Raw genomic sequence first — 15,611 nt, forward strand, 5'->3', positions numbered from 1 at the left:
TGACGTTGTGTACCTTTTGGAAAGCATTATACTTACAACCATTAGGATTTATAATGGTGACGGTTGCTTAGTATTGTGATTACAGATCATCATGCTCAAGTATTAATATTCAAAAAATTTTCAGTCAAAAATCTTCCATGTGGTGCGCCGAACTCGAGACTCAAGTGCCAGATTCGGGGTATTACGGAAGCTGTCCATCCTCGGATTTGGGGCGTGACATGACGTCATTTCTGTAGTGAGTCTCACTACTCAACCTGTCAGTATCTAATTCGCGTCCAGTGGCTACCTCCCCAATGACGCACGCAATCCACCTCCAAAGCGTCCAGAATCTTGCTAAGTTCACTGGAAATCTAGGTGGGGCCCACCATGATGTTTTTGAGAAATCTATCTTGTCCATCTATTTTTTGAACTAATTTTAGGACTTGAGAGCAAAAGTGAGTATGATACAGTACTCAATTGAACCATACTGAAGGAAAAGGGGGCAGGGAAATTCCTACTGTTAAAACCTCCTTGGGGTCGACAGTGATGTTTACATGCCATATATACCATTAATAACATCATTCCTACTAGGATTAGCTGAGAACACAAATAATATCTTGATTCAAAACTTCTATGACCTACAAATATTTCAACTGTGTAAGTTCAATCTTTACGTTTTCGGCCCACTTGAGTATTGGATTCAGCTCATTTTTATATGCATGTCCTAAAATGATCTCATAAAACAGATGGATGGATTGGATTTCTTAAAAACATCACAGTGGGTCCCACCTAGGTTTCCAGCACGGGAACTTCCTGCCAAAGCCTTTTGTAGGAAATCTATGGGGCAATTTTTTCAAACGCGAATTTCCAGCTAGAGCCTTTCTCGCAATGGAAACCTAGGTGGGGCCCACTATGATGTTTTCGAGAAATCTACCCTGTCCATCCATTTTTCCTTATCATTTCAGGGCATTATCCGAAAACTGAGGCAGATCTAAATCTTAAGTGGACCACACCACAGGAAGTAGCAGTGATAATGATTCTCACCGTTAAATATTTTTAAGGCCTACCATGATATTTATTTGACATTGAACTTATAAATTAGGTCATACAGACTTGAATGTTGGAAAAAAACAAATATCAGCTTGATCCAAAATTTTGGTAGCCTCGGGAAGTTTTTAATGGTCAAAGTTCAATCAACATTGTGTGACCCACTTGAGATTTTAATCTACCTCAATTTTGGGTTCATACCATAAAATTATTTTTTCAAAATGTATAGACGGCGTGAATTTATCACTAACAGCTTGGTGGGACCCACCTAGCATCCTAGCGGAAGAATTTCATGTGAAAAGGCTTCCACTGCATCCTTCGGAGAGTTCAAGAATAGGGTGAAGAGGTGTGACAGATAAGAAAATTCATTCTTTCAAACTCGCACATAAGACCGCCTAATCCGACGGTTGATAGCAAGGTTCGCACATAATGACATGCAAACTAGTGCATAGCTGAGCGTTTCTCTCTCTATATATATATATGTATATATGTATGTGTATATATATATATATATATATATGAAATGGTACTATACAGTTGAGGTCGAGCTGTGTGGGCCCCACCGTAATGTTTTTCGACCATCAATATTGTGCATTTGATGGGTTCCCTTTCGGTTATGGGATATTCCAAAAGTTAGCCATATAAGGAACTTAGGTGGGCCATACCATTTAAAATCACGTGAAGACATGCCTAAATATATAAAAGCACTTGGTGGGGACCACTTGAGTTTTGGATGTGACAGAAACTTGGTCTGGCACCTCATCCAAGTTGGGCATAAACAATGTATGGGTTGGAATTGTGAACCACATCTCGATGAGCCTAATATATTATTACAAATGTTTTAACGGTAGGGTAACCACTCTAACTATTTTGTGTGGTGTGGCCCACCCAAGTCATGCAATGACTTGATTTTTAACATTATGGGCCACCATGGAATGTTGCATCTAACTGATGGGATAGATGTTCGACACACATTAAGGTGGGGCCCACACAGCTTGATCTCATGGGAAGTTCACGCACGATGGGCCTCACCATATAGTCCAGATATCTGTACATCAGCGCCCCACGTGAGGAGGATGAGTCCCTAACATATCCAACGGTGAAACACAAAAATAGAAGTAAAGCTAATCCATAAAGTCATCTCCACGTGGTGCTCGGTTTGGAAAAGTCGGAAGTGGATTACGTACTGAGTAACTCAGTACCCTTAGTGTACTGAGTAAACTGTGTGGAGTCGACTGTTATTTATTTATTTTATCCACTCCGTTAAACCATGTTAACAGATAATTTTAGGGCTTGATCCCAAAAATGAAGCAAATTAAAATCTCAAGTGGACCACACTACACGAAACAGTTTGATTGAACTTCTACCGTTGAAAACTTTTTGGAGGCCAAAGAAGTTTTGGATCAAGCTAATGTTTGTAGTTTCTCTTCATCCATGTATATGTGATCTTATGAATAGGTTGGATGACAAATAAAAGTTACTTTGGACCCTAGGAAGGTTTCAATAGTGGAAATCATTATTCCACACTGTTTCCTGTGTAATGGTCCACTTGAGCGTTGGATTTACTTCAATTTTGTGATCAAGCCCCAAAATTAGCATTAAAAATGGATAGACGGTGTGGATAAACCACATACATTGATAGTGGTCCCAACTGAGTTTACTCGGTACGATAAAAGCATACTAAGTAACTCAGTACGCAATCCGATTTCGGAAAAGTCATGCTATTGATAATGATAGTACACGTTATCTCAGTCCTTGCAAAGGACGTGGATTGTGTCCAAATCGGATTGTGTACTAAGTAACTTACTACGCTAAGGGGTACTGAGTTGACGTGTCACTAGCTTATTGACTCTAAGAAGTGGAGCTGCTTCCCTCCTCCAAATGTCATTAGCTTCTCTCTCTTTCTCTCTCTTCCGTGCATGGAGGAAACGTAGAAGGATCTACCACTGTTTAGAGAGGTTTCAATGGTATTGAGTAAACTTTGTTGGGCCCACTATAAATGAATGCAGTCAATCCATGCCGTCCATCCATTTTTCAATCGCATTTTAATGGTTGAGACCAAAATTGAATTATTTCCAATGTTCATGTCGACTGTGGAACAAGAAACATTGCGAATAATAATTTCTAGCGTTGAAACAACACAGTGGCCCTTAGAGAGGTTTCAACGGTGGATGTCATTATCACTGTTGCTTCCTTTGGTGTGGTCCACTGGAGATATGATTTTACTTAATTTTCTAGATCATGTAATAAAATTATCTAAGAAAAGTTATTAATGGTGTGGATAAAATCTGTAGATCACGGTGGACCCCACAAAGCCCCGCCCCAGACAGATTACCATCCGGGCGGGGGTAGGACGCAATCCGCTTCCATTGCATACCGGGTAATTCATTACACTCAGCCTGCTGAATAAATTCTGTGACATTCACCATGATTTATGTATCTTATCCACTCCGTTCATCTATTTTACTATATAATTTCAATGCTTGAGCCCATAAATGAATCATATATAAAGTTCAAATGCCACACTACAGAAACAGTGTGAATTGAATGTCTACCATTGAAAATTTCTTAGGGCCACAAAAGTTTTGGATCAAGCTTATATCTGTGTTTTCCCTTCATCCATGTCTTCATGATATCATGAATAGTTTGGATGACAAATAAAAGTCACTGTAGGGCCTAGTAAGGTTTCAACGATAGAAATCATTACTCCTACTGTTTCCTGGAGTATGATCCACTTGATCTTTGGATATGCTTAAATTTTGAGCTGAACGCCTTAAAATAGCTATAAAAACTAATGGACAGTGTGGATAGACCACATACATTCAAGGTGGGCCCAACTAAGTTTACTTTGTACGATAAAATCATACTAACTCGTACGCAATCCAATTTCTGCTAGGAATAGTGAAACGCCCCGTGTTTTAAGGACCTGAGTATATGACTCGTTTCCCAAAAACCCGAGTGTTAACCTTAAAGGATGGTCAAATTCACGTATATTTTTTTCTTTATCAGAGTAAGCAGATGAGCGTAGAGTGAATAAATCAACATAAGGGAAATTTCATTATCATTCAATTAAACAAGCAACCCATAATGACTTATACAACCCAATGTCTCAACATTAACAATTATAAGATTTGCATACATAAGAAATAACAGAAAGCATATAAATGTAAGCTGCATGACGACGCAGCTCCTTTTAGCGATACGGCCGTGCATTCATGGCACTTGTGCATAGCTCCTCATCAAGTCTGAACATATACATCATCTGGGCCACCTGTTCTACCTGTACGGTTGTATATTTGATGGATGAGTGGCCAGCTCAGTGTGAATTCCCCTCAAGATTACACACCGCCACATTAGGTAAGCATAGTTATAAAACAGCAAGGCAATCAAAACAACACATGATGCAATATTTTTAAATGCATGGATGTGTGAATGCACATCGACCTGGGGATGCACATCCAGTCGGACTTGGGCTCATCACCCATGCAATCATCGACTTGGGAAAATCATCCAGTCGGACAGGAGTCGATAGTCAGGGGTCTAGGAGCTAGCGAAACGATACCCCAACAACTCTAGGGCACGTGCTACAACATCCAGAATAGCCACCTGCCATTGCCAATATGCTATGAATGCATGATTAACCAAACCGTTATTAGTCTAGTTATAATAAGCCAATTTAAATATGCTCATGGTCACTACGGGGAACACATGGCCCAGTATAAGCCCACGACTCAAGCATAGTGTCCCATTACCACCATCCCTGGCCTATGAGACTACCATCTTAGGATGTTTAATGGAAACTCATCGACTAGTGGTCAATCATATTACAATATATGGGGCTTACCATCGAATGGTTGCATAGTATAAAACATTGAATCTGTATAGGGAAAATATCAAAACAAAACCATGTAGGGCGAGTATCAAAATATGCCACATAGGGCGAATATCAAAACCATACGATAAAGATCATCCTTAAAAACCATTAGACACAACAACCCTGGATGGTAGGCCCACATCATTGATCCATCTAGACTACCACTCAATAACCACTAGATCGAAGGTTCATAGCAATCAGCGTCAATCGAGTTACATCCCATGTATGGGTGTACATTTATAAGTGGGGGTTACCTACTGATGTACCAGTTTAAGTTCCTTAAGCAATCCACAAATAATTCATGAACAAATATATAAGATGAACATTAAGTAGACAATATAGCAATTCAATTTCCACTAGCTAACACATGTGATTATAAGAGAGAGATATCAAATATAAATTTAAATAAAAACTATAACTTAAGCTAATGAAAAGATGGAAAGCTCAAGGGGAAGAATCATCACCTTATACTTCGAATCGCCTTTTAGTGTCACTAAGTACTTGCGCCCTTAGAATTTGTACCCTATCACAAATCATGAACCTGTATAATTATGTCCAATTTCTAATCACTACCTAGGGTTTAAGGGTTAGCTTTTAGGGTTTTAGTGTAGAATTAAGGTTTTCATCCTAGGGTTTAGCCTTAAACTTAGATTTTAGGATTTTAATCCTAAATTATTAATAATATTATTATCATTATTATTGTGCAATGGATTGAGTAATATTCCTATTAGGAGTATTAATCTCTCAGTATTAATAATGATGGTTCGTAGATCCACATTTAGATGTACCACATTATCCAATATTCTTATAACGACCAACCATCTCCTAAATAATAAGGGTAATCATAATGGAATATTTACCAGTGAAAATATAATAAGGGCTAATACTAACGATTATATTAACAAGTATTATACTAATCCCATAAGGGAAGTCATCAATATTTTCTAGTGCTAATATTAATTGTTATTATTAATGAATCCAGATATTAGGATCTATCATGATTTATGACACTCTACAATTAGGCCCAAAGCTAAACTTACTATTTACATTTTAAGTATAAGTCTAGGGTTTAGATTTCTTAGGACCTTGACGTAGATTTAGGGTCTTCATCTTAGGGTTTGATTCTAGGAGTAGAACTAGGATGTATGAGCAGCTTAAATAATATAATAGTAACATGGCTAGTTACACTTTAATATTAATAATATAACTAATACTTGACCATGGTAAGTATTACAATTGTAATAAATAGTATAACCAATATTAGAGATGGTATTTTCAAGTGATGGACACCAAGCTAATGTCATCAATGGTAGTTTCGTCCATAATAATTAATATCAGCGTAACATGTTAGTAGTAATCATCCTGATGATAGTTAATAATAGAGTATAACCAACAACACTAACTAATACAATATAGTATTTATTTGAAATTTCTAGTTACTATCATTGAAATAATAGATAGAAAATAATAATGATGACAAATCTAATTAATGAAAAAGAGGTGGAAACCCTCACCTAGCTGACTCGGTTCGATCCGAGTTGACTCGCTTCAACACAACCATCACCCCTACATTTTCTCTCTCACTTCCTCCTTCTCTCACCCTATTTTCCTTTAACATCTGAGGTCCAGCAAGCTAGCTGGGTTAAACCAGACCCAAAATGGTTGGGGATTCGGGTCAGGCCTCAGCCTAGTGAGTTCACTCGGTCGAAACTGGGTCGGCTCAGACTCCTCCCTCTCTCTCATTTGTTTCTTCTTCTTCCTATTTTTCTTTCCTGTTCTGTCTCTCTCTGACTATTGGAAACATCCAGCTTGGGTGTTGAGTTTGACCCGACTCAGCCCAACTCGGCTCAGTTGAGCTCAACCCGGCAGCCACTCCCTCTCTCACCATTCTCTCTCGTCTCCTTCTCCCTCTCTTTCTCCCTCTTCTTTCTCTCATTTTCTTCTCCACTTAGACCCTTATACCAGCAGGGTGGCGGGACCGAGCCCGACCAATGGTGAGCACCAGCGAGGGGTGGTGCAACAGCCGCAACCTCATCTCTCTCCCTCATTCTTTTTTGTTTCTTTCTTTCTTTCTATTTCCATTTTCTTTCTCTCTTTTTCCTTCATGCGTCTCCTTTCTCTCTCTGTCTGGATTAAGAAAGCTCAAACGGTCACACCAAACGTGCTAGTCGAGGTGGGGAAGACGACCGCTGTTAATGGTGGATTGAAAATGACAGCTTCTTCCCCCAATCTGGTCCTTTCAGAAGACTCGTATGGGTCCTAAGAAGCTTGTGGAAGGGTTCTTTCGAAGCATGAGAGAGATTTGGGCGGTGGGTTCAAGCGTTGAAGGTTGCGGCCGTTTTCTAGGTTTTTCGAAAGAAGATGAGAAAACTCCTCTTACATTTGTAGCCCTTACCTTCCTTATACCACTTCTCTAAGCCTCTCACCCGTTGAATGGAGAATAAATGGCTAGGATGAAGGGGGTTTTGTAACGGCTCCAAATATAGCCGGTATTCTCAAACTGGCAGTCGTTTAGGTTACTAGTTTTCTATGAGAACCAAAATCCATGTGAAAGGTCGTTGATTGGTTGAGATTATGCCACGAGGAAGGCCGAGATTGGAGGAGACAAAGCTGACACAAATTGCCAGCATCGCAGTTTCCATTTTTGGAAAAAATGGTTTTCTATAGTCAAGATACGCCTAGATTTGTGCCCACACACGTGAACGCAATCACGTGAAATAGCTAGGGTTTTAGTCAAGCCTTCCACACAAGTCAGATGGACGATTTAGATCGTGAAGGTGGGACCATATGGTGGGCCATTGATCGAGCATAGCCTCCGCCCATTTTTTTTTCAAAAACGCCCGTAGGTGGGAGAGAGAAATCTCTCATTTTTGGCAGGCACGGGTAAGTGTGCTCTGACCGGCTTAGGGCGCCTACTGCACTACAAGTGTTGTTGCATTGGTGTACATGCACACCCTTGTGGGGCCCATGGTGATGTTTGGATGAGGTTCACTCCATTTACTAGGTTCGTTTACTTATATAAGGTTATGATCTCAAGAATGGGGTTGACCTAACTCTTAAGTGGGCCATACACCTAAACTTCTACTCCCAACAGTGGGTTTCTATCATTCTAATGGTCAGATTATTCCTAAATTGAATTTCAATGGCTAAAATGGTCCTCAAAACTTATCAGATGACCGTGTTTACATGTTGTAGGGACATGGGGGTGGAAACCAATATAATTCTAGTTTCATCATCCACTGTTACCGCATGCAGACAAGTTTCTTTTCTATCTTGTTGTTCAAAATAGATGGGGTCCACTTGTGATGATCTTCCGGAAGATCCTCACCATTCACCGTCTTTAGCACATCGTGCAAACCCATGGTCCCAAATTTGAAGTAGATCTAAACTTCAGGTGGGCCGCACGATCTGCTAATGTATTAAATGGTATTTACCGTTAAAACCATCTTCACTCTTACGTAGTCACCTTACACCTTGTAATTACAAATTTCCCATTCATTTTCTAATCATCTTCCAATGTCTATTATATCAGAGTGTATTGTCCAAATGCCCTGAAAGTTGGTGGGTATCCCCCGTTTTTCATGCTCTTTCCATCAGTCCAATTTGGGCCCCGATCTCCCTAGGATGTCCAAGATGCTCCTTTAGTGGCCTACACACTCCGTAATTCAAAATAACATTTATACAGCTCTAATTGACAAGTTACCAGGTAGTTGGGACTTAAACCTGAAGATCTTCATAATGACCGATTCATCCTGATATGCGGATGGCCCATTTGGTGGATCCAAACCTGATGGATGGTCAAGTGACTTGTTAAAAATAAGGAAGTTTTATGGTTAACACTCTAACAATGCATATGGGTGGATGTATGGTCAGTTTTGTGAATGGGTGAACACAAAGTGGGTTTCTGGAGTGATTAGGGGTATGGGTCAATGGCATTTTCGTAATTATTACTGATCTGTGAGTTTTGGGGAATCTAATGGCTCCACATAGTTATAGGTACATTTTTAAGTATTTCTTACAAAAGAATGTATATCTAAATCATTATGGATAGGGAGTTTATCCATCGTTTCATTCAAAGGAAAATTACTTATGTCAAATCGCGTGATGAATGGCCTTGTTTTGAAATTCAAGGGCCAGATGGCTTATCGATGGAGATTATACTAGACGGCCGAGATGCATAGATTGTGGGTCACTAGATGATGATGTGTAAGATAAGTCACGTGTGTTTCCACACACGTGTAGACAGATTTAGACTTCCACTGTAACACCCATGTACTGAAAGGTACGGGGCGTTACAAATAGAGGGGCGTTAGATCCTTCTACGTTTCCTCCTTGCATGGGAGAGAGAGAGAAAGAGAAGCTAATGACGTTTTTTTTTTGGCGTTTGGAGGAGGGAAGTGGCCCTGCATCTTAGAGCCAGTAAGCTCGTGACACGTCAACTCAGTATCCCTTGGCGTACTAAGTTACTCAGTACACAATCCGATTCCAATTGCATCCTACCCCCGCCCAGACAGTAATTTGTCCAGGCAGCGCTCTGTGGGGCCCACCATGATGTAAATGTTTTATTCACACCGTTCATCATTTTTCTCATATTATTTTAAGTTATGGTTTTAGAAATTAAGCAAGTTCACAGATCCAATGGACCACACCAAAGGAAACTGTAGTGATAATGACACCCACCGTTAAAACCTTTCTAAGGGCCACCCTGATGTTTTTTTACCACCCAACCTAAGGCCATGTAGACATGGATGAAGTGAAAAAACAAATATCAACTTGATCCAAAACTGCTCCAGCTCCGAGAAGTTTTTAATGGTGGAAGTTCAATCCCCACTTTGAGGTCCACTTAAGCCTTGTACCAGCCTCATTATTTGGCTCATACATTAACATAATCTGAGAAAAATGATAAACCATGTGGATGAAACACTTGCATCATGGTGAGTGTCACAGAACCTACAGTGGGCCAAAATCGTCATTTAGAAACGGTTTAAAACCGTTCCTAAATGAGGTGCCGCGGAAGAACAGGAACGGTTCATAACCTTTTGGGTACCGTTTCAATTTTTAGAAATAGAACTTTAGGCACGGTTTTAAACCATTCTGGTGCCAACGGTCAGACTTGAGAACAAAATTTTAGGAACAATTTTAAACCCTGATTTTATTTTTTTATTTTTTTATTTTTTATTTTTTAAACCTAGAGAAACTTCATTGATGGAGATCCAATGATAACATCTACTGCATCCTTTTGTTGAGGCACATACATCTAAACCTCAATAGTAAGATTATTTACAAAAATATAGAAAAAGAAAAGAAAGCAGCCAAAGACCATCCCAACACCAAAACCAAAATTATAAATTTGAAGAAATTTCCAAAAAATCCATTAGATAAGAATTACAAAGTGGGGCGCAAGCATTCATCCCAACCCAATCAATCCTTTTTTTGAGATTTTGAAGCTTCCTCAGACTTATTAGGCAAGAGAACAAAGTTTATGTTTGGCAAAACACCACCACTTGAAATTGTCACACCAGCTAGCAATTTCCCAAGATCATCATTTCTGACAGCCAAAAGAACATACCTTGGAATGATGTCGGACTTCTTACTGTCTCTAGCAGCATTCCCAGCTAGCTCCAAAACCTCAGCTGCCAAGTACTCAAGAACAGTAGCCAAATAAATAGGAGATTCATGCAAGCTTATGCCATCAGCCTGTAGTAGTTGAAAGATCATTAGATAAAATACAAAATCGTAGTTGCCGAAAAGTATTATTCTCAAAATACAAAAGGATTTATGCATACCTGGGCAGGTACGATATTTTTGTCAGCAATCTTCTAAGCATTGTAAGCATACGATTTGGACATCTAAGTAACATTAATCAGTGTATGCTAGAGGTACAAAGACATGACTCTTTCAGGTACACCATAAGTTATGTACGGGAGCGCTTACAACTAGCTTGAAGACGCAACTAATAGGACATTTTCATTTTTCAGCTGATGGCAAGAGACACAATGATGCAATGCACCTCTAATCGAAGGGGTCAATTTAAGGATCATGCTCGCTTGCCATTGCCATCCCCGTGCAAAGGCATGTAGGACACATGAGCTGCAACAAATGAAAACCAACAACATCATGAATTATGGCAAAGCAATCCCAGCTGTGTAAAACATAATGAAGAAGAAACATGTGGATTGAATGTTAAAGATCAGTAGAATGAAGCAATGACCCAATATAAAACTTGTGCTTGAACAACACTCCATACATCTAAAAATTGTCATGTTGGGTGCACATGTCAAAATCCACATTGGCAAACAATAAATGGACATCAGAGCAATAAATCAACTTGAAAACCTTTGACAAGGTAAATTCATCTTGAAGATTTTGTTGTGCAGACAGGCACCAAAACGGTGCTCGGAGAACTTGAAAGCCTTTATTTTATCTTTGATTCTTACATTTGGCTCTATTTATATAATTTTACATATTTATGTTGACATGAATTTGGTGTGGTGAGTAGAAGTTTGCAGGTTGCAGGAGACTGTAAAAGCCACATGGTATTTTATTACCTGGTCCCAGCCCAGAGGAGTAAGGTGTGCATCAAAAAGTGCATGTGATAAGTAGGCATCATGATTCTTTTCACCTTCTACATTGTGAATCCCATTTAAATTACAGATGGTAAAAACCACAAGCTGGTAAAGTAAAAAATAAATTATCACTACAAATAAATGGGATACATTATTTCAATACAAGACAACCAAAGCAAGTTCAGTACAAGGTTATGGTCCAAGCATCAAACATGAAGCGCATTAAGCACAAAAGGATTAAAAATACACCATGATGAGATGGAGGCAAGTGTCTTTACCGAAAAATCTGTTCAACCACATGAAGGGTTTGACACCAGGATTAATTTTCTAGAGAAGCTTTGATTTGTCTGCAGTGATATTACCAGCTAGATTTTATGATCTATTATGGAAATCATTTTCCTACAAAAGATGTTGATTTGTTATGAGAATTTAGAGTAAAAAATGTCATATGTAATTCCATCTGCTAAAATTGAGTGGAAATAAAGAAGAAAAGCTGGAATAAAGAATAATATATGGTGCAATGATAATCTCAAACCAAACAAGAAGAGTATTGCCTGTTGAAATGTCCTCACTGTATTGAAATAACCATGACAAAGTAGTGGAAGCAAACATCAATTCACTAAAAACATATGATAGAGAATCCCTCCTAATTGGGGATTCAAATTTGTAGGTATGACTGATTGATGAGTCCATAGCCTTCTAAAATAAAAATAAAAATTGAATAGCTCCATAGTCTTCAAAATGATAACTTCTTATATAGTACCCATTTGGGAATGAGATCCTGCAAAATTAGGCAGGCCCCATAACCTCCACATCAGATTTTGTCACACAAAGGCAGTTTCCCTGCATAATCACAATTATTTTAGGTTGGAAAAAGAAACTAAATGATTAAAAATTGTGATTGAAAGGAGAAAAGAGCTGCTAGCACCTTCAAATCTGACATGGAGGGCATGGGTTGTCAAAATTGTGATTAGAGCTTAATCCTGATTCTGCAGGATCCCTGTCCAAATGATAGAAGCATGATTTCACATGAGCCAAAACCATGTCATATAATATTCTTATAATAAGCAGCACCAAAGTCACAAGGGTGGGTATTTGGACTATTAGAACTTACATTAGACCCATTTTTTTGGCAAATGTGATGCTTGATGGTTGCCCCAATTGCTTGTTGTGGAATCTTTGCAGAAGAAATAAAGGTAGTATATGAGCAAAGTTTTTTTCAGCATAGCATATCCAACCTGGATGCATAGAAAGATTATTAAATTGAACAACAGTTCATGAAATGACTATAGTATAACCACAGTGAAATGATAATCATGAAGCAAGTAACAATGTGTTGAACTTTTTTTTTTTTCAGAAAACCCATCTCAAATTCAACCGGACTAGCCATAGAAATCCTATAAGCTAAATATCCAGGAGATACTTTGTATTCTCAATATTTCTACAAACATCCAAATGAAACATAACACAATTGAAACAAAAGAGAAATGGTAAAGATGATAGACCTATAAGTTGCTTCCATTGATGTTGCATTGTGAATGCTAGCATGATAGTCCTCCTAAACATTGACCTGAATAGTATGCAGTATTAAAGTTCAAAGATCAAACTAAAAGAGAGAATCTTGGTACAAAAAATAAAATAAAATGTACATTTCATGAGGAAGTCCTACAACAAAAATAAGAAGCATGAGAAAAAATTCCAAGTAAATCCAGTAGATTTTCAGGTGAAAGAGGAAGACAGAAGCATAGCTCTTCATAGTTTTACCTCATTTAACTTTTCCCACACCAGACTAGGCTAATTTACATAACCTTCATCAATTATTAAGATATAGAGTTCACCATTGAACTGCAAAACAGGGTAGGAAACAGTTTAATTTCCTGCAACATGACGCTAACTGAAAATGGGAATAGTAAAATTTTTGCAGTTGGTTTCTTAGAAGTGTCATATAGTATCTTTGATTCCTAAATGAATAGAAGAATCAATTGAAATAGTATGGTAGGGCTATAACTAACCTTAAACATAGTACTGAAGTGATTGTTACGGAAAACAACACAAAGTTCGCATTCATGTAGACCCCCTTTTAGGCACGACAGGCTGAAAAAACAGGATCCTTGTAAAGTAACGCAATTCCAAATGGAGGCTCATGATTGGAAGAAAAAGGGGTGTTACAAGCCAAAAACGGTGTGCGTACCCATATGTGGTCAACTGGCTATTTCTCAAAAAGTTTTGAATCAACTCCTCTGAAAGTAGTGGAAAAAGAGTTTTTCCAATAGCTTAAACACAATGCAAAGGATACACTAGAAAAAAGCCCAACCATATAGAGATTTTTTATTTTTTATTACCATCTTTGGTTCTGTTAGTAAGCAGCCCATCAAAATTATCTTGCTCAACAAGAGCCATTTCACTTTGGTGCATGGGATTTCGATCTGGTTTCAGAATCAGTTAATCTCCTTCTAAGAAATTCACATGGTCTTTGGAAGTGTAGCATTTAGAAGAATCATCTTTGTCAGATAGAGGTAAAGGACCCGCTAAGAGAAGGTTGTTTTCATCTGAACTTGTAGATGGACTACATTTGTGAGATAGCATATCCAATGGCAAGGGTCTCTTAAGTTCCTCTTTCAAAGAATAACATGCATCAAAGCCAGCTCTGTCCATTGCGCCGGTTCTTGTTTTCTCAATGAAACCAACAGAGTTGGAACAATCTCTAGATTCATCACAGTTTGACTGATCAGGGTAACTTCCACTAGAAATCTTGGAAAGTGGAGTATCAGCCCCCCTAACAATGATTTCTGTAGATAATACATTGTTGTTACAATCACTGGATGCATTGCAGTCTCGTGAACCATTAAATTTTGGCTTAAGGGATCCTTGATACTCATCATCACTGTGCCCCTGCAAGGAATCTTCAAGAACTCCAGATATCGAAATTTCAGTGTCATCAAATGACTCATCGAATCCATAATCTAGACAATCATATAATGCATCACGAGGATGTTTATAGTAATCTCTTGACAATTCCAGCACTCTATTGAGTTCCTCTTGTTCTTTTGTGTCTCCGCTTTTTGTGACTGAAATTGGAGTAACATCAAACAATTTAGCTCCTAAAAAGCAAAGAGAATAAACTCCTAAAGTTACAGTTTCTGTCAAAGCAAAATCAAGGGAATCTTCTTCAAGACCACCCTTACCAACCTTCCCCAGCTGCATTCCCTGTTTCAAGGGAAACAAGATGCTCGACAAGAGTATTATAGCACTTTGATCCAATCGTAGCTAAAAGATCAGAATCCTGATTTGCATCAATATCAAATTTCCCAGTGAGCTTAACAAGAAGTGATCAATATGCCAAACCAAAGAGAAGGAAAGTACATCCACTCAGGGCAACCAAAGGTCATGCTGAACAGTTATGGGAACTAGATATGTTGCATCAGCCACATTTCCAAGGATGTGACTTTATACAATCTAGCTCCAATTGCTGAGGGTTTAGATCACTCTCCTGGACAACATAATTGGGTTTGGATCACTCTCCTACTAAGCACTGCACTGAACTTGGTAGAACCTGAAAAATGCCAAATAATAATAATGTTAAATTAAAAAAAAAAAAAATCAAACATGTACAATCCAACGTGCTCCCAATGGGTCGTCTCTTTATACAGAATTGATCACCTGTAACCTGTTGAAGCTTAACTTAAGCTACACCCCTTTTCACAAACATTTTTCCCTTGGAAAACCAAAATTTTGAATTCGTGAAAATTGGTTGTAGGTGATAAGCATCAAGACTAAAATATTGAAGGGAAATGAAACAAGGTGCAAGGCGTACGGACCTTGACAAGATACATAACCATCACCATGATACTAAACAGCGTCCACTACAGGGCATTGACATAATCTACCCCTGAGAGTGTCCTAAACAAACAGATATAATCGAAAGATCACTGAACAAATATCTATCACTGAACAAAGACTGCATGCCTATTTCCATTATAGGCTTTATACACAGCTGTATGGATTTACAAGACATTAAGGTTTTGTTTTATCTTCCCAAATATACCAACAGCTACTGCTCTTGTCCCTTATAGCATTTTGTTTTATCTTCCCAAATACACTAACGACAGCATCTGCCATTTCCCTGTGATATAGTATCATACCTT

The 15,611-nt window shown here is 38.5% G+C and overlaps 1 protein-coding gene across 6 annotated transcripts; it reads right to left on the bottom strand.

Moving 5' to 3' along the window:
* Nucleotides 1–10,106: 10,106 nt before the first annotated feature.
* Nucleotides 10,107–15,399, bottom strand: LOC131248762 (histone H2A.1-like). Of its 6 annotated transcripts, XR_009172436.1 has the most exons (8): nt 13,809–15,274; nt 13,541–13,706; nt 13,231–13,311; nt 12,972–13,036; nt 12,581–12,704; nt 12,395–12,466; nt 11,745–12,309; nt 10,642–10,990 (listed from the first exon to the last, which is right to left on the bottom strand). XR_009172436.1 is itself a non-coding variant. In XM_058249212.1 (3 exons), the coding sequence occupies exons 1-3, from the start codon at nt 13,233–13,235 to the stop codon at nt 10,322–10,324; spliced, it is 282 nt and encodes a 93-aa protein (XP_058105195.1). In that variant the 5' UTR covers nt 13,236–13,467; the 3' UTR covers nt 10,107–10,321. The 6 variants fall into 6 exon arrangements, 1 of the variants encoding a protein (XP_058105195.1); XR_009172435.1 differs by lacking the exon at nt 12,395–12,466 and having other exon boundaries at nt 10,643–10,990; XR_009172438.1 differs by lacking the exons at nt 12,395–12,466; nt 12,972–13,036; nt 13,231–13,311; nt 13,541–13,706; nt 13,809–15,274 and adding an exon at nt 15,285–15,399 and having other exon boundaries at nt 10,635–10,990; nt 12,581–12,643.
* Nucleotides 15,400–15,611: the final 212 nt, after the last annotated feature.

This window comes from Magnolia sinica, chromosome 6 (assembly GCF_029962835.1).
Source record: "Magnolia sinica isolate HGM2019 chromosome 6, MsV1, whole genome shotgun sequence".
In the NCBI taxonomy this organism is placed as follows: Eukaryota; Viridiplantae; Streptophyta; class Magnoliopsida; order Magnoliales; family Magnoliaceae; genus Magnolia; species Magnolia sinica.